Below are 24700 nucleotides of genomic sequence, written 5' to 3' on the forward strand. Positions count from 1 at the left end.
ATGAGCTGTGAAGAGTACAGTCGTGTTTTGTTTTATCCTTTATCCAGACAAAAGTATGTCAAACTTACGTCCAAGTTGTACAAATAAAATTAAAAATAAAGTTACGTCCAGGCTGTTGAAACGTCATCACACTTCAGACCCAAAAAAAGAAAACGTGTATGGAAAGTAGAGACAATTGAACAAGGCCGAATATGTGAACCAGGGCGGAGCTAGTATCCGCATATCGGTTCGCTCGAATTTAATAACTTTTACTTAAAATAACGTATTTTGTATTAAGATATTTTAGATATATATAAATATTAAATTTAAAACTTACTTATTATCACTTGAAATGAGGTAATTTGCACTTGCTTCGCTATTTCGTGGTAGTCTTTAATTTTTTACCTCATAACAAATAATTTTTTCGATGGGAATAAGTGTATATTTTCGCACCATAATATTCAATAAGTTACGTCTTGCATGTTTTTTGCCCTTTGTCTCGTTAGACATAAATTTGATTGTTAAAGGGCAAAAATTAAATATCGCCCCATTTGAAGAACAAAACATGCAATTTCTTCTTTGAAATCATTATTCTAAAATTCAAAATCCATAAAGTTGAAATCCTAACTTCGTCTCTGTATCTTACAATATCCTCGGAAGATGCTAGTTTGTTTTATTTAGACACTTTAACTAATTATCTAATTATTATTTAAACGTTTTTGACTTATTGAACATTTGAAATTTGGAAAATGTAATTATTAGACACATCTAAAAACGTCAAAATGGATCGCATTTGCTATACAAGCTCCAATCATCCTTCTGGTCGACATGCGTGGTCAACTCTGTTGTTACATACTCTTCCTTCTGCTTCAGTTTATAAGTTTTAGTTTGACTGTGATAGGGTGAAGTGACTTTTTTTAAGAAAAAAACAAAGATTATTGAAATTTAAAGTTTTAAACAAAATATAATGTTTTGATTGTAAACCTTTTGAAATTTGTAGCTTTAAATATGTTATAATATTTTGGTTAGAAAAATTCAGGGAGCAACTTGTAGAATTTTGACATCATCATTTAACATGTGTATTCACCTTTTTATAACTTTTGCACCTACACCCACTCCGGACATTGGTCTAAAGTTATGCTTGTCAAAATCAAACTTCAGACAAAATATTTGAAATTATATATAAATGAAGTTCAAAAAAATGGTTGGACTTTAGGAACTTCTGTCATACATGACTGAAGTTAGAAAAAAAATAACTAGAGCAAAAAATGGTTGTAGTCAGATAAATAAAACTAAACTTCGATCATATGTGCTTGAAGTAAGGCAAAAACGGCTGAACTTCAATTATATATGATTGAGGTTCAAGCAAAAAATGACTGAAGCGAGGCAAAAATGACTGAACTTCAGCCATACAAAAGTGTTTGAAGTTTAAACTTTGTCAAAACAAACTTCAAACATGGTATGTCTAAAGTTGTTCGATATGGGTATATTGTAAACTTGTTAAAAAAAGCAGATACAAGTTAAATGGCAGCGTCAAAACATATTTTCATACATTAAGGATAAATTGTGAAGTGTAACGTTAATTATTTTTGAGTTTAAAAGTATAATTCATTTTTAAACGAACAAAAAAGAAAAATATTTTGTAAAAGAAATCCTTCAATTATAAACAAAAGCTCCAAAACTATTGACACAAGAACTTGGAGAGAAGTAGAAAACTTTTATTTCTTCTGTGTGCTATCTATCAAGAGATGAACGTCTCTTTTATAGGGTGAAAGAACCACCCAAAAGTTACAAGAATTAATTACAAACTTTAATAGGTACATGTAACATAGAAAAGGGTCATGGAACTTGGTGAATGTGTATGGACATCCATACATGAATATGTATTTTATAACACTCCCCCTTGGATGTCCGTAGATAATGTGCCTCGTTAAAACCTTACTAGGAAAAACCTAGTGGGAAAAATCCTTAGTGAAGGAAAAAGAGTACACACATCTCGTAATATGCATTGAGTGCTGCCTCGTTAAAAACCTTATCAGGAAAACCCAATTGGGAAAAAACCTTGGTTAAAGGAAAAAGAGTACAACACGTATTTTACTCTTCCTGATAAGAACATCATTTGATATCTTGGAAAAAACGCATTCCAATCTTGTATCTCAACTTCTCAAAGGTTGATGTTGGTAATGCCTTAGTGAACATATCTGCTCACTTGAATGAATCTGTTGAACATCTATCTCACCATTCTGTTGAAGATCATGTGTGAAAAAGAATTTTGGTGAAATATGCTTTGTTCTGTTTCCTTTGATGTAAACTCCCTTAAATTGAGCTATGCAAGCAGTATTATCTTCATACAATATCATTGAAATCTTCGTTTTCAAAGAAAGACAACATAAGGGAAAGTCACACAAATACAACTTTTTAAAATGGTAATTAAAAAGATTACAACTCCTTTAAAAAAATAACATAAATGCAACTTATTCAAAATTTTAACTTCTTAATTACAAAAATACAACTTTTTACATTCCTAAAATATCAATAATACATAATTTTAGGAGTTACTACCATTAATGCATATCCACTTTTTACTTTCTCTTTTTTTTTCAAAATCATTAGAATGTAATTTTCCAAATAAACATAACAAAATTCACTTCAAATACCATATTCTATCTACCGTTTTAAAAGAACTTTTTTTTCTTTCGTTTCCTCCTTTTTATTCTTCTTTTTTTAATTTCACTTGATGATGATTCAATTATTTTTTTGTGACTAAAAGAAATTATTTGAATATATTAACATTAAGAAAAGTACATGAAAAAATATGATATGGAAATATGGTATAAGAAATGTACATGAAAAAATTACCTTAGAAAGTATATGGTATATTCAAATTGGTATATTAAACTGAAAAGATGATAACAAAATGTTTGTGAACATAATAGTAGAAATTAGTATATTTAAGTTTGTATATTATATATAGTACATAATATAATATTATTATTTGTGTATATAGTATATAATATTACAATGTACCTAATATATGAATATATTACTTTGTGTGTCAACCAATTGTACTCTACAATAACATATAAAGTATACAATATACAAAATATAGATAGAATAATATAATTACTTATGGATTGACACCCCATCCCATTAAACTTGACTTCCTTTCTGCCATCACATATTTACTATTCAAATTTTTTTCTCTCTCTTCCGTGAAATAGGAAAATTAACTCAATTAAATTTATATTTGTATATATTTATTATAATAAACAATATATGCCTAATATATACAATAATTTATTTGGTCAAAGATATATATTTATATAAAATACTTTTTTGTTTAATATACATAAGAAATCATTTTATATATAGTATATACTAGTTAATATACATAAAAATAATATTATATATAGTATATAATAGTGAAATATACGTATATATAAGTACAAGAATATATATACTTGTTCAAGGAATTGTATAATATATATCATATAAACAGTAGTATACTATTTTATGGATTAATGCTAGTTGAGTATATTAGGATGTTTAGAAAAGTAATTAATGTGTTTTGATATGTGTTTAATTTGGTTATCGCTAATATAGGAAACTCCTTATTATTAACCTTTTATTCATAGCAACATTTTTTTATTTATGGTATAAAATTATACATATACCCTAAATATAGACTATATATTGTAGATTATGTAATTTAGTTAATAGTTGTAGATTATGAAATATTTTACTTATTTATTTGTATTTATGTAACTTCCCCATTACAAAACTTGTTAAGTCATTAATATCAACCCTGCACACTCTCGACTGGCTTCATGAATGACTTTTATCTCAGCATGATTGAAACATGTAGCTGATATAGTTTGTTTCATTGAACGCCATGGTATAGTTCTATCCCCACGAGTAAATAGGTAGCTTGTTTGAGACCGAATTTTATGTGGATCAGTCAAATAACCTACATCTGCATAACCGATCATCTCTGGCTTGGATTCATTAGAATAAAATACAGTCACACCTCTCTATAATGGCATCCGCATATAACAACACCTCTCTATAATAGCCAAGTTTTTTCGGAATCGATTTTTTATGTTATATTTTACTTCTCTATAACAACATTTCACCTATAATAGCAACAACCAACTTTATAACAGTACGCTCTTTGTAAAATTACCCCCCATATAACAGCTATCTTCTTTTTTTGGTAATATAATAATTAACCATCTTTATAAAAATAGAATATATATGATTACCAATAATATGTGTAGAGATTTTGACCAAATATTTGACCATTTAATACACTATTTATGACAAAAAATATCATATGAATATATATATTTTCATCATTAAACGGTTTTCATTCGTTATACAAAGTGTGATTAAGCTTAGAATTTGGCTATTAATAAATGAAAATTATATTTTATGCATCTTTTTTGCCTATAACAGCGAAGTATTATTTATATGTCAATGTTGTTATATGTGTATAACAGTCATTCTCTATAACAGCTGAAAATTTTCGGACCCAACGATGCTGTTATAGAGAGGTTTGACTGTAATCCCATATCAGTTGTTCTCTAAAGATATCTGAATATACATTTAACACAATTCCAATGTCTTATTGTCAGGGAGGAGTTGAATTATTCAAATAAACTCACTGCAAAATATATATCTGATCAGGTATTATTGGCAAGATACGTTAGTGCCCCAGTTGTATTTAGATATGGAGTTTCATCACCAATGAGCCCTTCATCTTGAGGTCAGAATGGATCTTTATTTATATCTAGCGACATCACAACCATTGGGATACTCAATGGAATCACTTTAACCATATAAAATTTGGTGAAACTTAATTTTCGTAAACCTTTATATGCTTCAAAACAATTTAAATTCCTCGCGAATTTCTTTCATTGTCTATATAGACATAGTGACAACAATTCATTATACGCATATCAAAATTTTCATGTATTTCCAGACTAATTAGAAACCTCTTTACATCGACCACACGAGAACATATCTCCATACAATAATGCCAGGAATTTTGCGAAAAACTTTTATGCCACAAGGCACAAGCCGTACTTTATATCTTAAGGATTTCATTTTACTTTTCGCATAAGAACTCGTTTGTATCCCACTGGCATTATACCTTGAGGTCCTTGGACTATAGGTCCAAAACATCACTTTCCAAGTGAAACAAAATATACTTGAATTGCGTATTTTTATTTGGCCAATCATTTATTTGTCCACTCTTTGATAAATTTGAATTCAAGATCCTAATCTCCATTTATATTATTGAGCGCTACATTAAATCAAAGATACGGTCGACAGGCATTTGATACTTGTTCCAATGCGACATAACTTTCTGAGATCTCTTCATCTTTCATTATTTTCAGGTATCTGAACCTTTTCCAAGATTTTACGAAGTGTTTATGTCGCGGTGCTCTTTTAAAGCACTTGCCTCATTATTATGACCATCTTTATCATCTGCTCCTCTCCTTCTTCAAGGAGTTTACCTTGGAACTGATTAGTATATCGCCATAGACTCTGTCCTTAAAGGACTTTAATTCTAATAGAAGGATTTGCAACTGGAATATGATAATTCACTTTTTGGTCAGCAAATACATGTGGAAATTGACTTGAATTATTTTTTCAACGAGGATCATACCGGTGATAATTCATTACATATTACCTTATTTTCCAGCCGCTTATCACCTCTCCCCCTAAAGTTAGAAAATATAACATTTACCCCTAATATTATTTGGGGACCCATATTTGTGTGTTGCGGTGGAGCAATTGAATCATATACCGCACATTCAAATATCTAGATGGGAATATTCGGTTCCTGATCTTTAAACCGCAACACACAATTTGGGAGCTTTGTTCTCATAACCAATGGTTTAGCTATAATTGGAGGCACACAATTTCTGCTAAACCGACTTGGATATAAACCAACATTATCAACATAATTTCATAGTTTGAAATTGTGCTCTTAATTTAAAATTTTGAGCAAACAACCTTGCAAAAACCAATTGGAGGTAGATACCAAAGCACATCTGACCATACCATAGATGCATCTATTAATACCATATAATAATAAATGGTTCACTTGGCAGGTGAACGGGCCATATTCACCTTTTATATGTTCCAAAAACCAGGGAATACAACCCCAACCTTCGCTGGTACAATAATCAATTTACCATGAGAACAAGCAGCACAAGAGAATTCTTAAAGAATCTTTTATTTCTTCAATATTTAACCACGTGAATTCTCAATTATTTTCGCATCACATTTGAACCGGGATGGTCAACCTGTCCTGCCCACTGATGTTTGGTTCAGTAAACTTTTCGTTTACTATCGCATGTGATTGCATCTCATGCCTATATTTTTGTAGTCCAATCAGGAGGAAAAGTCGGGTAACCTTTCATATAATTATTGATGACCCGCTTTGATTGTAGTAATAGGAAGATTAAATCTTCCCATAATTTATGGTCTCAATATAATTAATTGACTTTGAAACTTAATAAGTTTCTTTTGAGACTTACTACAACCCCAATATTCTGAACAATTTCCTTCCTCCGGATAGGAATAAATTAGCACTTCCATAACTCCCAATTAATTATGTAGTACCACATATTTCATAACACCATCCGTATGGTGAACATCTACTTTTAGGAAGAAAATGTCACGCCCCGAACCTGGCCCTGGACGTAACACGGCACCCGGTGCCTGACTACATGTGACCGAGCGAACCGACTGGATGGCTGAATCAACATGTGATACCAAAACATAACTAATTTATAAAATAAAACTAACACATGCTGATTAACTAAAAGTCTCACTGAAATGTCATAATGCGGATATTCTTAGACAATCTGAACATATCTGAAAGTAGCCAACATGACTAAACCAAACAACTGAATGACTGCCAACAAGGCTAACATAATAAATATCTGACTGTCTGAACTGTGTCTATGAAGCCTCTAACGAATACAAAAAGGTAATTGTCTAGAAAGCTGTGAGAACTGTATGACTGATATCGCCCCGAAGGAAACTGGGGCTCACCACAGTAGCTGATACAAACACTCCTAAGTAGCTGGATCGTTAACCTGTATGTCGTTACCTGCATCGCGAGATGCAGGCCCCCAAGCAATAAAAAGGGACATCAGTACATTTGAATTGTACTGGTATGTAAAGCAACTGAAGCAATAAAATACTGGAACTGAAACTGAACTAAACAGGAAAGCAAGAAGCTGAAGTACTCCCTGTTCTGGATGAAGAATCACCTGTAAAACTGTAAATATAACTGTGGCCTAGGGCCCAAATAATGTGCACAAAAACTGTGGCCTCTGGCCCAAGCAATACGTATGCATAAACTGTGGCCTAGGGCCCAAAAATACAGATACAGGTGTTCAACATTAACAATTTACAAAACTGATACTGGCTATAGCTGATAGCATGATAACTGTTTCTGATTATGGGACTCATGTAAATAACTGGTTATACACTGACTGAGACTCATGTGATAACAATGCATAAGTCTATAAAGATTACGTGCTGAGTTCATGATGTTCAAAGTGACAACCATGAACGAATTCTGTAACTGCAACCCTAGAAGATAACAGTTCTATATCATATCATGAAACTAGGGCTAACTATATTCTGAGTCAAATTGCTGACAAGTATGAAGAATGAGGCGTAGGGAGAATCATGAACATTCCCTAACGTATATAGTTAGCCTCACATACCTTAATTCCAGCCTTTGAGCGTAATACAATGTTCGTCAACCCTTTCAACTTTGATCTATATCAATACAAGTCAAAGGGATTCTATATTAGCAATAATATTCATGCTTTGATCATCTAAGCATTTTATCAAACACTTAGTGGGCATAAAGCTCCACAATCTCCATTAATGGTGTTTCTTCACCCAATTCCCATCCTACTACTTCTAGGTGATTCTACAATCTCAATTAGGTGTAATTAACACCATTCTCCATCACCTATATCATTATAACAATCTCAAGTCAATAATTCAAAACCCTACTATAGTTCGTGTAATTCTCTTTACTAAACCCATTTACTATTCTCCCAAGAACTCATCAATTCACTATTATGCATGATTAGAGTGTAGAAGCATTACCTTTTTGACGTCCAATCCTCTTGAATACGAGGTCTAGGGTTTCCACGCCCAACAATAACGTTCCACTCACAAATCTATTGATTAGAAGGGTTTACTCAAGTTAGAAAGAGATTAGGGACTTGAATTCAACCTAGAATCGTGATAACACTTACCTTGTATGGTTCTTGAGGCTTGGGACTTGTTCTTATTAACTTTAGGGTAATTTTTCGTGAATGGGGTGCCGGGGAAATAAACCTCAAACCTTAGATATAACTAAAAACGCATAACCCGAATTTTTTACCCGAATCTGACCCGATTCGCGATTGGTCCGCGATGCGGGGCCATGGCACGCGCCCCCACGCGCCTGAAAGAGCTACGGGTGTCGGTTCTGCACAGTGTTCGGTAAAATGGACATAAATTCTTGTACAGAGCTCTGTTTGGGATCCACAATATACCGTTGGAAAGATATTTCAAAGGGCTACAACTTTCATGTTTTAAGTTTCCTCAAATTCCCAACGGCGTTTCACCAAATTTGATTGGAAGACAGACGTATCGAAAATTTAGCCGATTCTATCGAATTTTAAGTGTCTTACTATTAGTCATGTTGAGACGATCATATCTCCTTGCTCCGATCTCTGATTGTCTTGGTCCTTATATCGTTAGAAAGGTATTTCTACATACTACAACTTTTATTTAAGGGTACTTTCCCAAATTCCCAACTAATCAAGGAGTTATCACTGCCCGAAGTAGGCTTATCATCCATTTTCGCAAAACGTTCGAATCTTCAGTTTTTTCACTAAAACTCTAATGATATGAGTCTAACCTTAGTTCCAAGATACGGGCTGTAACAGAAAATTATTGTCATTATGGTCATGGTCAAAACCTTTATAGGCAAGATTAATTTCTTGCTTTTACCCTACAATAGTTCATGATAAGACATACCACAATATTCGTGACGTACTAAAAGTACGTGACCAATGACCGTTTATGCCAAAATATTTCTTTATTTTTCTCAAACCCCCCATAGAGGTGAGTTGTGTTATTTATTCAACCATACATGAGCACGTACTTATCCATAATTTTTATCACTTCTTGACATATTCACCTCCAAGAATGGTCGCGTATTCACGATGCTTATCACAAGTCACATTCTCTTCAAAGAATTGACTATAATCATTTATAGGTGTTCATAAATTTTCCTTATAAACTTATTGTCATGCCTTGGAATTTATCATATTTATATGACCCTTGTCAACATCACTTCGAAAGCTCAAGTGTACCTCCACTTTGTATTCCTTTCTTTTGATGGAGGATTTATAAAACTTATCAAATTAGGTCGCACGACAACCGCGAGCCCAATGACCTTTTCATACCACATTGAGGTAAAAATAACCTTCACCCGTTGAAGGACCATTTTGAGAACCCATGGTGTTATTCCTTTTATAATTACCACCATAGTGACGATTATTATATCACCCTTTGTCACGCTCACGTTTATTCATACGACCCTGATAATTATTTAGTCTTCATTCAGACTTTTGATCTATCGCTCCCACATTCCCTTCAGGGAATGGCGAAGATCTAGTGGGACCGGCTTTATAATTTTTCATAAATAGACATATTTTGTCTTAATCATCATTATATTGTTATACCCCAATTTAACCCGGAGTACAACATATTGGAGATTCCTATTTTTATTATTTTAAGGAGTCGCCACCTAATTAATTTAATGGTGAATTAGGACACCTAATTTTTTAACTAAGGTAAAGCCTAACTAAACCTCCGTTAATAGTCTGCTTAACTAGTGTGATTCTAGGTAAGAGTTCTATATTATCCTAAAGGGAAGGGGTTAGGCATCCTTTAGAATCCGTTAACTACGGTTATCCGGCTAAACTTAGGTTAATTAATTAAGATTAAATAAGATGCTTAAATTTTAAGAAAATGACTTATAATGTTACTAAGGTTTTAAAGGAAATATAATAACGCTGTTTAAAATAAGATTTTAAAAATATGCTAAGGCTTTAAATAAAAATGCTATTTTAAAAATGAGACTTTGCAAAATATAATGATACGCATATAAATAGAAGTTTTTAAGAGAAGACCTAGCCAATTTAAACTTAGAATAAAATTACATCATATGGGTATAGTGATGTAGAAAATCATAGACTTATTTTATAAATAGAATGCGAAGATGATGAGTTTTCTTTCTCTTTTTAACTAACTTATTTAACTATGCTCGGCTAAAAATATATATATAATCGGATGAATCTTGAAAACAATGTTTATAAAATATATTTGAGTTTATATCTGCGTATTAGTGACGCTTTAGAAATGTCTATGATAGTAAGAATAAAGTATGATTCCCTTTACTTAAAATATATAGGCATGCTATTTTGCAAATCAATTGTTCCCAAAAAAATAACTATTAGACATTATAAATAGTTTTAACATGAAAAGAAGAGAATAAAACTTATGAAATTAATTGTTAGTTTCCTTGGATTAACTACCCATTACTAAAACTAACCCCACTAATTTTGCTAAAGTTCATCTAAGTTAAGGAGATAACAAAGTAAAGTATTAATTGCACAAATACAAATTAAATGCATGAAATGAAATAAAGGAGCAAGTGATATTGAATGGGCTCAGCCCATTTTTAAAAGGCTGTTATGATCAGCTGATGTTGGGCTTCGGCTCAGAATATTTTATTGTATTGCTGCGGATAGAACTGATGGGGACGATGACTCGAGAATATTATGTTGGGTTTTTAGCCCAACATCGAATGCGGGAGAAGAACGAGTCCCTCAGACTCGTATGCGAGGTTCATACGAAAAATAAAAGGAAAAGGATTAGTATACGGTCAATGAGTTATATTAAACACATGAAATATAAACTCAAACAAGCCAGCAAATTGTGTATATTCTATGTATATTTTAAGTATACCTCATTGCCTTAACAAAATTAAAACACTTATAAGTATGTTGAGGATATTCCTAAACAATCACCATACAACAGCCAATGAGAAACACAGAATCAGCTCACGTTTTGAAATATTTCAACTAACTGTGCTAACATGCACGAGATTCCCTACCGGATTTCATCCTCAAGTTCATAAATAGCAATTTCAACATGTATTGTTTATAAGATAAGAAATTATTCCATTTGACATATAAATGAGGTGGAGACTATTTAATTTACACAAATCAACAAATCCCTAATGGACAGTGTGCTGAATGCAGAAGTAGAAAACAACATACATTTCTACAATCTACATGAGCTCACACAATTCCAACAAAGCCATGCACATGTCGGTTTAAATCATTAACTTAACTAACATGCAGCCAGATTCAACTGATTTGAGACTAAGCATATACTTAATAGAATTTAAAGCTAATAATACCTAACCCATGCCAAATAACTGAACTGAACAGCCATCTAAAACAGACATAACCTATTTTAAAACTCATATTTTATACACTCTATTGCATAACTGTGATTAATCTAGTATAAAGATTCCTTAGCCACATGTCTTTAATACAACAATCACAAGCTTAGATATAGAGACATAAATGATATCATATTAGTACAGTTCATGTTGACACATAATCAAACTACTAAACTGGAAGTTAAACCAAACTAAACAGGAAGCATCCCAATATTTTAACTTCTGGCCCGAGACTAGACTAACTAAAACAGGGATATTCATAATGCTACTAAGCTAAACTAAAATTAACCAACCGAGACAACAGACAACGTATGAACACATAAACACTCATCGAACTACCGGACTGAAATTAATTGACTAAAGGAGAGTTGTTCACATACTTAAACAAACTAAATTGAATTATCATGAATAAACATGCTTAACCACACAAGCAGACCAATACAGAAACATATAAACAGGCTTATCTAAATCAACGCTAACACATGATTAATCCCAAGACATACAGGTAAACAAAGATGAACTTAAAGCACCTGGTTAATCCAAACTTGCATGTAAAGCTGCAACAGTCCCAAAACTGAACTAAACATAACTAAACATGTCTAATACAACTAAAATAACTACGAACAAAATCTGAAATACAACTAAGCAAAACAGATCACATAAACAGTTTCAAACATTTCAACAAATACTAAAAATAATTTAAGGGAAGGAAATTTACCTTCTTCGGGTGCAGCGAAGTGGGTACGGGCTTTCGATCTATGCTCGAACACTCTCAAATCCGAGCTTACGATGCTCGGATCCAAAGCAATACCAAGGCAAACGACACAAAAATTGTTTTAGCAACCTTTGACTCGATATTAAAACAATAAAACTAACTGCTAAAGGACTGATTTTTAAGGAATTCTATGCGGCTAAAAAGGCTTATATTTTAGAGATTTTCCGAGATTTAAAAAAACAACAACAAAAAGAGCTTGTTTCAGAACTTAATTTCAGGGGGATTTTGCGATTCAAAAGCCTTGATTCTTAGGAGGGTTTCTGCGATTTGAAAATTTGTTCTTGGGGAATTTTATGAAATCGAAAAACTACTCCCGGTTCTTGGGGGGTTTCCCAATCAAAAAAAATCCTCCTCTTAATGGATGCAAAGACTGATATTTATAGTGGCGAGTTAGGGTTTCTTGTGAAGAGCGTGGACAGAGGAACGTAGGGGATGGCAGAGGCGTGAGGAACAGGGGGAAATGGGGGACAGTGGTGAGTGGAGAGGAGCGGGTAACATGGGAGCGAGAATAGAGGGAGAAAGAGGAAGGGAGCGTGGAGAGAGAGAGACGAAGGAGGGAGCGGCGTTGGGGGGATCAGGGAAAGAAAGAAAAGAAAATGTGGGGGGGGGGGGGGGGGGATTTCGGTTTAGGGAAAGAGATTGTGTCGTCCGGGTCGGGTAATTATTTAGGCTGAATTGGCTAAAATGTGGGCTGGGTATTAAAATATGGACTGATCCGAAAATTGGTTTGAGGTGAATTAAAATGGGTAGTGGGCTATGAAAATTATTTTTGGGTTAATCCGAAAATATTGGGGGTGAATTGGGCTCGTATTTGAACTAATGATATTAATAATAATAATAATAATAATAATAATAATAATAATAATAATAATAATAATAATAATAGCTAGTAACTGTAATAGAATAATGAAACACCTATATTGATAAGAGGCTAATAATTATAGAAAAAATATAAATATATTTTTTAATTTGGCAAAAAATATTAGAAGCGTAAATAGGTATTTCGGAGGAGAGGCGGGACAAAATTGGGTATCAACAACTTGTCCCTCTTTGCCCGGTAATGATGAAAAGAATTTTCGGGCAAAGACGTTGACTCGGTAGCCTATTTTGTCCCGGCTAAAGGAAATCTGAGAGGATTATGGCCGAACTCCGGTCTCCGAGTTGCCTACATATCTCGGGCTGCATGAGAATCAGGCCGTGTGTAGTTCTGGGATAACTACGACACCTTATGACTAACGAACCCCGATTGGCGCGAATCTTTGCAAAAATTGTCCCAGTGTCGAATTATGATAACACTGGGTATTATGATAGAACTCTCGAATTCTGAAAATCGAATGTGTTGCAATGCAAGCGGAATATTTGGGATTGGAGACGAGTGTTCGAGGTAGATCCTTGACCCTTGTCGGGAAGTCTGATTATCCTTCCCAACCAAATTGCCCCAGTTCGCTACCGAAGAAATAGTTCCACGAGTTGATGTGTGATGCGAACTTTAATATTGTCAAAAAGTCACAAGCTAAAAACAATTGTTAGCAATAAAGAAATATATATGTGAATAAGATAGGGTTGAGGAAGTTTATACTTATAACCCATGTCTCGGAAGTTGCATCCACATCGAACTTTGGAGATGTATTGAATTTATGGCTTCCACTTGAAGAAGAATTAAGTCGACATTGATATCCACTTCAACGAAAGCTAAATCCACATCCACGCCTGTTTTTAAGGAAAGCTAAAACATGATGACGTCCACTTTTGAGGAAATCTAAGTTATGACCATACTCAAGCCCATATGTACAAAATTCACTGTGCGTGAATATTAATCCACGTCCTTATCCACGAAATCCATGCATCATCATAATACTCATGATGTAGAGAATGGATTCGCGTCCACATCCACAAAAATTCACTATGCACAAATATAAATCCACGTCCACGGTACAAAAATATAAATCCACATCCACTTCCACAAACTTTAAGAGCGAAAAAAATAAATCCACTTCCACGTCCGCATTCTGCAGTACAGAAAAAAATATAAATCCACATCCACTTCCACAGACTTTAAGAGCGAAAAAAATAAATCCACTTCTACGTCCGCATTCCGCGGTACAGAAAAAAAATATAAATCCACATCCACTTCCACAGACTTTAAGAGCGAAAAAAATAAATCCACTTCCACGTCCGCATTTCGCGGTACAGAAATATAAATTCACATCCACTTCCACGGTACAAAAATATAAATCCACGTCCACTTCCACTGTACAAAAATATAAATCCACGTCCACTTCCACGGTACAAAATATAAATCCACATCCACTTTCATGGTACAAAATATATAAATCCACATCCACTTCCACGGTACAAAAAATATAAATCGACATCCACTTCCGCTGTAAAAATATAAATCCACATCCACTTCCACTGTACAAAAATATAAATCCACATCCACTTCCACGGTGCAAAAATATAAATCCACATCCACTTCCACGGTGCAAAAATATAAATCCACATCCACTTCCACGGTACAAAATGTAAATCCACATCCACTTCCACGGTGCAAAAAAATATATATATAAATCCACATCCACTTCCACTGTACAAAATATAAATCCACATCCACTTCCACTGTACAAAATGTAAATCCACATCCACTTCCACGGTGCAAAAAAATATAAATCCACATCCACTTTCACTGTACAAAAATATAAATCCACATCCACTTCCACGATGCAAAAATATAAATCCACATTCACTTTCGTGGTACAAAATATGAATCCACATCCACTTCCACGGTACAAAAATGTAAATCCACATTCACTTCCACAAAATTTGTATTGCAAGAGAGATAAATCCACGTCCACGTCCACAATGTTCATAATGCAAAAAGATAAATTCACTTCCACGTCCACATCCACAAAATCTGCAGCGTGAAAAAATAAAAACCCACGTCCACTTTTAAAATTGTATAATGCAAGAAAGATAGATCCACTTCCACGTCCACAATGTTCATAATGCAAAAAATAAATCCACTTCCACGTCCACATCCACAAAATCCACAGTGTGAAAAATATAAATCCACGTCCACTTTCGAAAATTATATAATGCAAGAAAGGTAAATCCACTTTCACGTCCACGATGTTTTCAAAGTTGAATGTCTTAAAATATTGAAAACACAATTTGCCACTTACCTGATGAGGATTTTCAAAGTTTACTCGTTCCTGGTACAGCTGTGAGCTACAACTTTTTCACATTATTAGAGAACTTACAAAGAATAACTTTTTATGAATAGTAGAGTAGTTCATCAATAATAAACATAGCAAGCATTTGAAAATATTTTCAATTTAAGTGATCATATTAACCAAATCATAATTAATAATACTTTGAATGTATTATCACTTAGTTTTACAGTTATAAAGATAAATGCTTGCTCATAGTAAGACTTCATGAAATATTTATTATCGGTCTAATGGTCATATATTTCTTACAATTTTGTAAGTAACATTTACTAATGAAACAGATATTTATCTCATATTATAACCTTAAAATTAATGACGATACATCTAATGTTGATATCCAAATAAATATGATGATCATCACTCCCTCAATATGAATAGTGACCAAGATGCAATTAATTGTTGACATTTGCATTAACGTATTAACGAACATTTTAGTCATGCAGGTGTAGAATCTTTTATCATTGAGAAAAGTATTTTTCACACAAAGATTTCATGCGATCGTTAATTGAGCAGCTAATTCACGGGCTATATAGCTACTGAATAAAATAATACATATGCAATCTCATATTGTAAACTGTCGCAGTTCACTTGTGTTAAATAACTTTGACATTTTATGAATAATAAAATAATACCAAATATGAGCGATAATTTTCTTATATCGTACCACATATATTAAAACACATAATAGTGATCAAGGTAAGATATTTAATGACAGGCATGTGATTGTAATTATAAGACAAAAAACAATCAACCTATACCCAATTCATTTAAGCTACTATATATAGCAACCATCGCCGTTAATATCATTTCATACTTATGTCTTGAGAATTCAAGATATAATTAAGTTCATGGCTGGCATGTAGTTGAATGTAACTAGAATGATAATTATGTATTTCAAGAACCAAATTAAAGTAAATCTCTTGGAAAACATACCTCGCTTGATGTTCATAACACAAAAATGAAAACCATACAGAAACCTCCTCAGTTGATTAAAGCTTCGTGTTGATAACGTGTTGTAAAAGAAATCCTTCAATTATAAATTAAAGCTCCAAAACTATTGACACAAGAACTTAGAGAGAAGTAGAAAGCTTTTATTTCTTCTATGTGCTATCTATCAAGAGATGAACGTCTCTTTTATAGGGTGAAAGAACCACCCAAGAGTTACAAGAATTAAGTACAAACTTTAATAGGTACATGTAACATACAAAAGATTCATGGAACTTGGTGAATGTGTATGGATATCCATACATGAATATGTATTTCATAACAAAATATGTTATATATGTTAGGATTTTGCCCTGATTTTCTTACCATATTTGGATTTTACCTTTTCTTGAAAGAAGGGCGAAGAGTTTACCATAATTGATTTTACTTTTTCCAAAAGGAAAATATAATCTTCCATATTGGAGTAACCATTTTCTTGGAGGAAAAGTTTTGGACATCTATAAATTGAAGACCTCCTTCCCACGATTACAAAACATAATAACATTCACAGTGTAGTCGTTTAACGAGTCTTGTTTAGGGGAGATGTTCTCCCAATAGTTTTAATATATTTTTTAATTAGTTTCTCATATGTAGGTCAGTTAGCCAAATCATATCAATATATTATGCTTCTTTTAGTATAGTTTTATTTGTTGCTCGAATTATCATTATCAAGATTTGCAATTGTTAAGCTTCCTCATGACGCCTTGTTATTTCGATCTCAATAAGTGGTATCAGAGCCAATGGTTAACCAAGTTGAAAATAGGTTCAAGGCCAGTTCAAATCAAGATGCAATCGATTTCGCGATAATGAAGATTTTGTCCGAAGTACTACATCTGGAAATGAATTTCAACCATAATTTCAACACCCCTGCTATTGCATCTTTAAAAATAAATCCAAATATTTTTAAATCAATTTTTAACCCATAATATTTTTAACCTTATTTTTTAACCATGGCAAGTAGCAGTGATGAAGATTACGTGAATAAGGCGGATCAAGTTTTTTCAAGAAAATCCAGCCCAAAAGGGGAGATTTGTTCAGTTTTGCCCTAATTTTCTTACCATGTTTGGATTTTACCTTTTCTTAAAGAAGGGCGAAGAGTTTACTATAATTGATTTTACTTTTTCCAAAAGGAAAATATAAATCTTCCATATTGGAGTAATCCTTTTCTTGGAGGAAAGGTTTTGGACATCTATAAATTGAAGACCTCCTTCCCACAACTACAAAACATAATAGCATCCACAATGTAGTCGTTTAACGAGTCTTGTTTAGGGGAGATGTTCTCCCGATAGTTTTAATATATTTTTTTAAAAATTAGGTTCTCATATGTAGGCCAGTTAGCTAAACAATATCAATATATTATGCCTTTTTTAGTATAGTTTTATTTGTTGTTTGAATTATCGTGTTCAAGGTTTGCAATTGTTAAGCTTCTGTCTGACGCCCTTTTATTTCGATCTCAACAATATATATATATATATATATATATATATATATATATATATATATTACTATACAGAAGCATGGGTTTGCACCCATGCTTCGTCGTCGTCCGTTTTCCACCCAAAAAAAAAAGTGTGGGCCCCAACTAAAACATCAACCAATATTAAAAAAAAGCGTGGGCCCCAACTAAACACCAACCAATATTAAAAAAAAAAACGGAACCCACCATCTCCAAACTCGCGAAAAAAAAAAGTGGACTCCATATTAACAAAATCAAGCAATATAAAAATGCATCCCGTATTAAAAAATCAAACAATATTTATGTAATTTCCAAAGTATCTCATTAAATCAATAATGATGGATTCATTACCACATGTGTATCAATCCATTAGTGGGAGCAAATGAAATTATTGTACAGCAACATACTTAAAATACTTATATATTAAAATAAGATAGAATTTAATTACTTTTTCATTTTTTCTTACTCTAACAAATGTGAAAAGAGATTAATGTCATAAAAGAAAAAATAATATTAAATGGAGATCAAATAATTAATAAAGTAAATTAGTGAAATTCTAATTCTAATTGACGTTTCCTTAAAAAACCGTGCAAAAGAAAACATAACAAGTAAAATGAGTTAAACAAAAAAAAAGTAAAAAAAATGGAACCCACCATCTCCAAACTCACGGAAAAAAAAAGTGGACCTCATATTAACAAAATCAAGTGAAGCGCGGACAACTTCACTAGTTACGAAAAAAAGACAAGTATTGAGACAAATTTACTGTTAAGATTAGTTTAAAGAGAAATCCTTTTAATATATCTGTTATGAAAAACTTTAATTAAGTTTGTACTTTTATTTAATTAAAATAAGAATACAGATTAAACTTTTAAATCAATATTATAGATAGCTAAATTAAAAGAATATTAAATATTTAAATAAAATAAGAATACAAATTAAACTTTTTAATCACTATTATACATAGCAAAATTAAAAAGAATATTAAATATTTAATATAATATTAAAATGTAGAAATCAAACGAAAAGCAAATCGTTATGTTATAGTTAAACAATTAATGAGAGATATACAACTTGATAAATAGTAGTAGTATGTATTTTAAAGATAGATATTTTTAGCTTGTCCCCTCTACTCAAAAGCACTTAAGAAAAAATCAATTTCTAAGAGCTAAAATAGTAGTAGTATGTATTTAGCTTGTTCCCTCTTCTTTTTCTGTTTCTAATTTCTCAATTTTCAATTAGGCATAGCGAATTAACACTGAACAATCAAAACATCAAATATTAAATGAAGAAAAAAACTAAACCTATGAAATATCAGAAATCTTTTATCTAGAACTTTGTTTTCTTTTCCAACTGTATTTTCTCTTTTCCACTTTTGGGTTAAAATTGATACATGCAGGGAAGCGAGAAAAGAAAAATGAAAAATAAATACTCCAATAAGCGGTGCTATTTCACTGTAAGAACAGAGAACTTTGTGTTGGAAAATATAGGCGGCAATGTATTGCGAGCTGACGTACACCATGTTTGTTTTAAGTGCCTTACTCTGCAAAAGCTTATTAAACTTACACTTAAAAAGGTAGTAATCAACATAGTGCTGAGATTATCCCAGAAGAACAGAGCAATTTGTTTTTATTATAGAGAACATGAATGTGAAAGGCAGCGCTGCATTCCATTAGCAATAGTCAAAATCCAACTATTTTTTTTTATCACAATCAAATTTATCCAATTTGGGGTTTATGTCAAAATCCCCCATTTTAATTAGGGAAAATAATCCATATATACGGTCCACTCATCTAGTTTGCAGCCGATGTAGCTCAATATATCATCGGTCTATAGATAATGTATATGTTCTGTATAGCTATATACAAACATTACATATACTCTGTATATATAATGTATATGTTTTGTATAATTATGTATAAACATATGAAACCAACTCAAATTACAGTGTATAGATAATGTGTCTGTTTTGTATAGCTATATGCAAATTTCCCAAATCCTGCACCTGAACCACCCCCACCTCCCTCGAGCTCCCTCTTTCCAAGAAAGGCAAAACCTTCGTCTAAAAAATCGCTATTGTTCACTATATACCAAATCTGACCCTTCTTAGCTATCGCGATAGTCCACCTCGCGACCGTGATGAGTCATCACATTGACTTCGCGATCGCGGCTGTTCTGGTCCGCGAAAAATTCCATTGATAGGTCAACTCCTCTCAGCTCCTCTTCGCGATGCACGATACACCAGCAGAAAACCCGAGGCCTTGGGTTTCCACCCCGACTATCCCGACAAGTCCCAAATAGATATGGACTTATTCAAAACTTCAAAACTGTAATCTAATCATGTTTTAGCAAAATTAGGAGTCGGGTTGTTACAGTTCGCATGAATTCCTTTTTTCTCCGTCACCCACTAGAGGACCTTTTCTTGGTATTCATATGCTATCTCTAAGTCAATGAACACCATATGCTATCTCTAAGTCAATGAACACCATATGTAGATCTTTCTTCTTTTTGGCTTAGCTATAAATTACCATCAATCGTCTTAGCAAGAACACAGCCTCCGCTTTTGGTAGGGAACAACTTGGTCAACAGGAAGCAGGAAGCGAGAACCAAAGGCGGAGCCAGGATCCGAAGCTTGTGGGTTCGGGGTTCTAATTCTTTAAAGTTATTGAGTTCTTAATTAATAATTTGTACAAATTTGACAAAAATTTTAATACAAATATATGGTTCGGATAAAAGCTACTAGGTTCGGCCGAACCCATATCCGAAGAGCTAGCTTCACCCCTGGTGAGAAACAGTATAAGAAATAGGAAACAGGTTCGTCCTCCCAAACTGCTATTTCTATAATATTGTAAATTGTTTTTGAAACTGCAAGTGGTTATTTTTTAAAACATGTCTGGTTATTTTTTAAAACATGTCATAATAGTGAGTGCGTTACGCAACCAAAGGGTAGCGGCTGCGGGTTCGCTATCATCGAAAAATGGAAAAGAAAAAATTTCAAAGAAAAAAAAAACATCATGAAACCAGGTAACCCATAAGTTTTATCCAGAAATAGGCTACATATGAGAAGCAATTAGTGCTTACAAGATTACAATTTGCCACTAGATCATAAGAAAATATGAGATGCTAAAACACTCTTATCTATGTCGCAACCGTTTAAGCCTATATGTATGGCCGTCTTCTCAAAGACAGTGGAAGACCTGGGCACCTTCACTCTACTGAGGCGTAGTTGCTGTTGTTGTACTAAGGATAAGTTTATTAGATATAGAAGTGAGTTTATTTGGATCCGCATTGCAAACTCAGATGCAAATTCTATGGACTTCCTAAATTAGATACTTGGGTACATTGCTACTAGATATTTCAAATAATACTACTTTACGTTAATCAATTTACCCAGCATTTTAATTGTCAATTTGAAAAAACAGTCTTTTCTGCGGAAGGAGATGATATGAATTGGAGTGGAACTGGAACTGGAACTGGAAGGCTGATATCAAAAAGACTGTATTTTACTTGTTTTATTCAATTTTGCTTCTGTCTTGTGAACATGTCAACAGGAAGAAGGAAGCGAGAGCCAGTATCAGAAATAGGAAACAGATTCACACGTGAGAACTCATTTTGACATTATTACTATGCTATATCGCATTTGTCTGAACTAACATCGAAAAGAAGGCACAAAATATTTCAATTGCTATGCTGATTGGCTCAGTTGAGACGACAAGGGGAAAGGAAAATCTTTAAAATAAATAAATAAAAGATCTTGAATTTGACAGGAATAGCTAACCCCAACCTTTAGTCTCCTTTGGTAGATAGCAAGAACTAATAAAACACAAAAAAGGACGCCACCTTTAGTCTCTTTTGGGAGATAGCAAGAACTAATAAAACACAAAAAAGGATGCCCGTCCGGGGAAGGGCCGAACCACAAGGGTCTATGGTGCGCAACCTTAAAAAACACACAAAATTGAACTGAAACTAATTGATACCTTTTGTAATACATCTTCTGAGCTCATCTAACGTTGCAGTAATACCTGGCAGATGTTTAGCATCAACTGTTCTGGAGAGTGTCTCATGGACGGGGGCTAACGATGGTTTGAAGGAATACGTGACCCCAGGAATTCCATACTCTTCGTTACAAACTGCAGGTTTTTTTAGTGTATTGATTTCAGAATCATACTCGTACATATATCCACCACCTACTAGGAATAGCACCTGTTTGCCGTCAATGCAGATTGGAAGTACAAACCAAATGGTTTTCTCCAAAGTGGGGGAAACTCTCCAATTGCTGCTTTCACAATCATAAGCTGCAATCATTGTTGATTTCTTGTAGGTACGAACAAGAGTAAGTTGTCCTTGCACCATCACTAACTTTTCATAGGAACAATATAGCTTCTTCCTAATTCTGCGGCCCTTTGGATTATTATGAATATTATTGTGAATATTGAGGAACTCAGGAGGGTCAAGAATTGTAGCTTCTTCTCTCTTTGCATCAAAAGCAAGGACACGGTTACCAGATGTGAGCCAATGCAAAGAATAGTGCACATAAGTAGGTTTAATATTGCTGCCCGGCGTCATTCTGAATTGGACTTCACGCCACAATCCAGATCTCTCTTTCGATGAAAGTACCTGAAAATTATACCCTTTTCCTTCATCCAGCCAATCAACGGTTACCAATATATATTGATCTGAAGTAGGGTAATCAACAAATAAGCCTGCATCACCAATTCTCTTATGCTCATAGTGCTTCGGGTATGGTATCAACTGATGGGCTCTGGTTATAGGATTGAACACGCAGAAAGTCCCAACTTCATGAAAGACTAGGAGAAGCAGACCCTTGCATGCGGCCACAACTGAAAATCTAAAGAGTGAAGTCTGATGGTGAATGTTTGGGATAATAAGGTTTCTGAAGATTTTCTGGAAGTCACGGGATACGCCATGTGATGTAGAAGCGAAGGCTAGTGTCCAGACCTTTTGATCATGTTGGAACAAAGTTTGAGAAAATTTAGGATTAGAAATCCAACGATTAAAGTTCTTGCTTATAAGTTTACATTGAATCGCAAGCTTCAAAGGCAGGTGAGAGATGATCTCCACAACTAAATCATCATTCAATTTCATAGTCATTGACATTTTGTTGCGAATACCTCAATGGCGTTTCTTCTTCTTCTCCTACTCCTCCTCTTTTATAAGCAAGGAACACATAAAAAATACTCCTTGTTTAACCTAAAACGTCTAAAGAATAAATTTAGATTCCGAATCTGATTTGCTTTCTGCTTTCCGCTTTCCAAGTTCCAGAGTGATTAGGACTATAGGTAATTAAGAACGATAATTAAGGTTAAAAAATATAGTAAAGGCATGTCACTTACCATTTTTATAATTATAGTGATGTTCGGCCTAAATGTTACTCCCTCCGTTTCAATTTATATGAACTCATTTGACTGGGCATGATATTTAATAAAAAGTGAAGACTTTTGAAACTTGTGACTCAAAATAAGTCTAGAATATTTGTGTGGCCGTAAATCATTTCATAAAGTGAATTTGTTTCCAAATTAGAAAAGAGGTTATTCATTTTGACACGAACTAAAAACGAAATAGGTTCACATCAATTGAAACAGAGGGAATATATATTTAGTCATTGTTGCCTCACATTTTAGTACTTTTAATCTTTTCTTGAGTATAAATTATATTGCTTTGTGTTTAATATTATATTTTTATTATGTAGGAATAAAACAGTGTAAAGACGAAGAAATTTGAAACAAAATTGGATAAAAAGTGGCAAGTCACAAAGTTGGAGGAAGCTTACGTTGAATTTGAAATCACAAACAAAAAAAGAAATAAAGAAAAATGAAGACAAAATAATGATACAGGGGAACATACTGATTACTGTGATGATTAGGATTAAAATTGTGCAAAAGAATTAAAGGAAGTAAGGAAATCTTACCTAGCAGCACATGGAATTAACGTGGCAGCAAGCTAAGAGAGCTCAACAAAATTGGAGGCTTCAGTTGAAGTGTGATCATCACGCATCTCACTGCCACCGCACGCAAAACAATTCTCTGAATAATTTTCGGCAGCGTTCGAGTTGAATTTGGTTTTTAAAAGCCCAGGTCTTTTGGTATCTTATAAATACATATTTCATAAATTTTTACATAATTTTGGATAACTTGAAATCCTTAGTTCAGAATTTTGGACCTAGAGAGAGCTTGAAGCTGACGTGGAGGCCGTAGTTACAGGGTTTTACTTTTTCTTCTTTGTAATACTTATTTTGAAATTTTTATTCAGATGATTTGTTATTTTTCTTCCATGTCTACGTGGAGCTAAACTCTTTAGTTCTAGGGTTTTGGCTCAAATATAAAAGTTGTCGTTTGATTATCGTTTTTATCTATTAATTTTCCATATTTTTGGGTTGTTTATTTATTCTTGTGCTTAACTGTTTAATTACTTGATCACTAATTGAACACTATCTGTGGTGCGTGAATTGGACTTGAAAGAGGGAATTCACGTACGTAATAAGAATAAATAGAGTTTGTTCGATATTATCATTTCGCTACTGAGGATAGAAATATACCCTTTAGCCCTACTTAGTTGGATACGTAGGAATAAATGCGTTCTTGTTACCTGTGGCGAGTGGCGACCATAGGACTATAGGCATTATAATAGTATCTAAAGGCTCGAGAGTAGTTCGAAAGAATATCACAAAGTTAAAATCAACCCGTACGTCAACT

The 24700-nt window shown here is 33.3% G+C and overlaps 1 protein-coding gene across 1 annotated transcript; it reads right to left on the reverse strand.

Annotated features, from left to right (window-relative positions):
* Nucleotides 1-21953: 21953 nt before the first annotated feature.
* Nucleotides 21954-23099, reverse strand: LOC132637988 (F-box protein At1g20360-like). The gene has a single exon (XM_060354989.1). The coding sequence runs from the start codon at nucleotides 23097-23099 to the stop codon at nucleotides 21954-21956; it is 1146 nt and encodes a 381-aa protein (XP_060210972.1).
* Nucleotides 23100-24700: the final 1601 nt, after the last annotated feature.

Source organism: Lycium barbarum, chromosome 4, assembly GCF_019175385.1.
Source record: "Lycium barbarum isolate Lr01 chromosome 4, ASM1917538v2, whole genome shotgun sequence".
NCBI lineage: Eukaryota > Viridiplantae > Streptophyta > Magnoliopsida > Solanales > Solanaceae > Lycium > Lycium barbarum.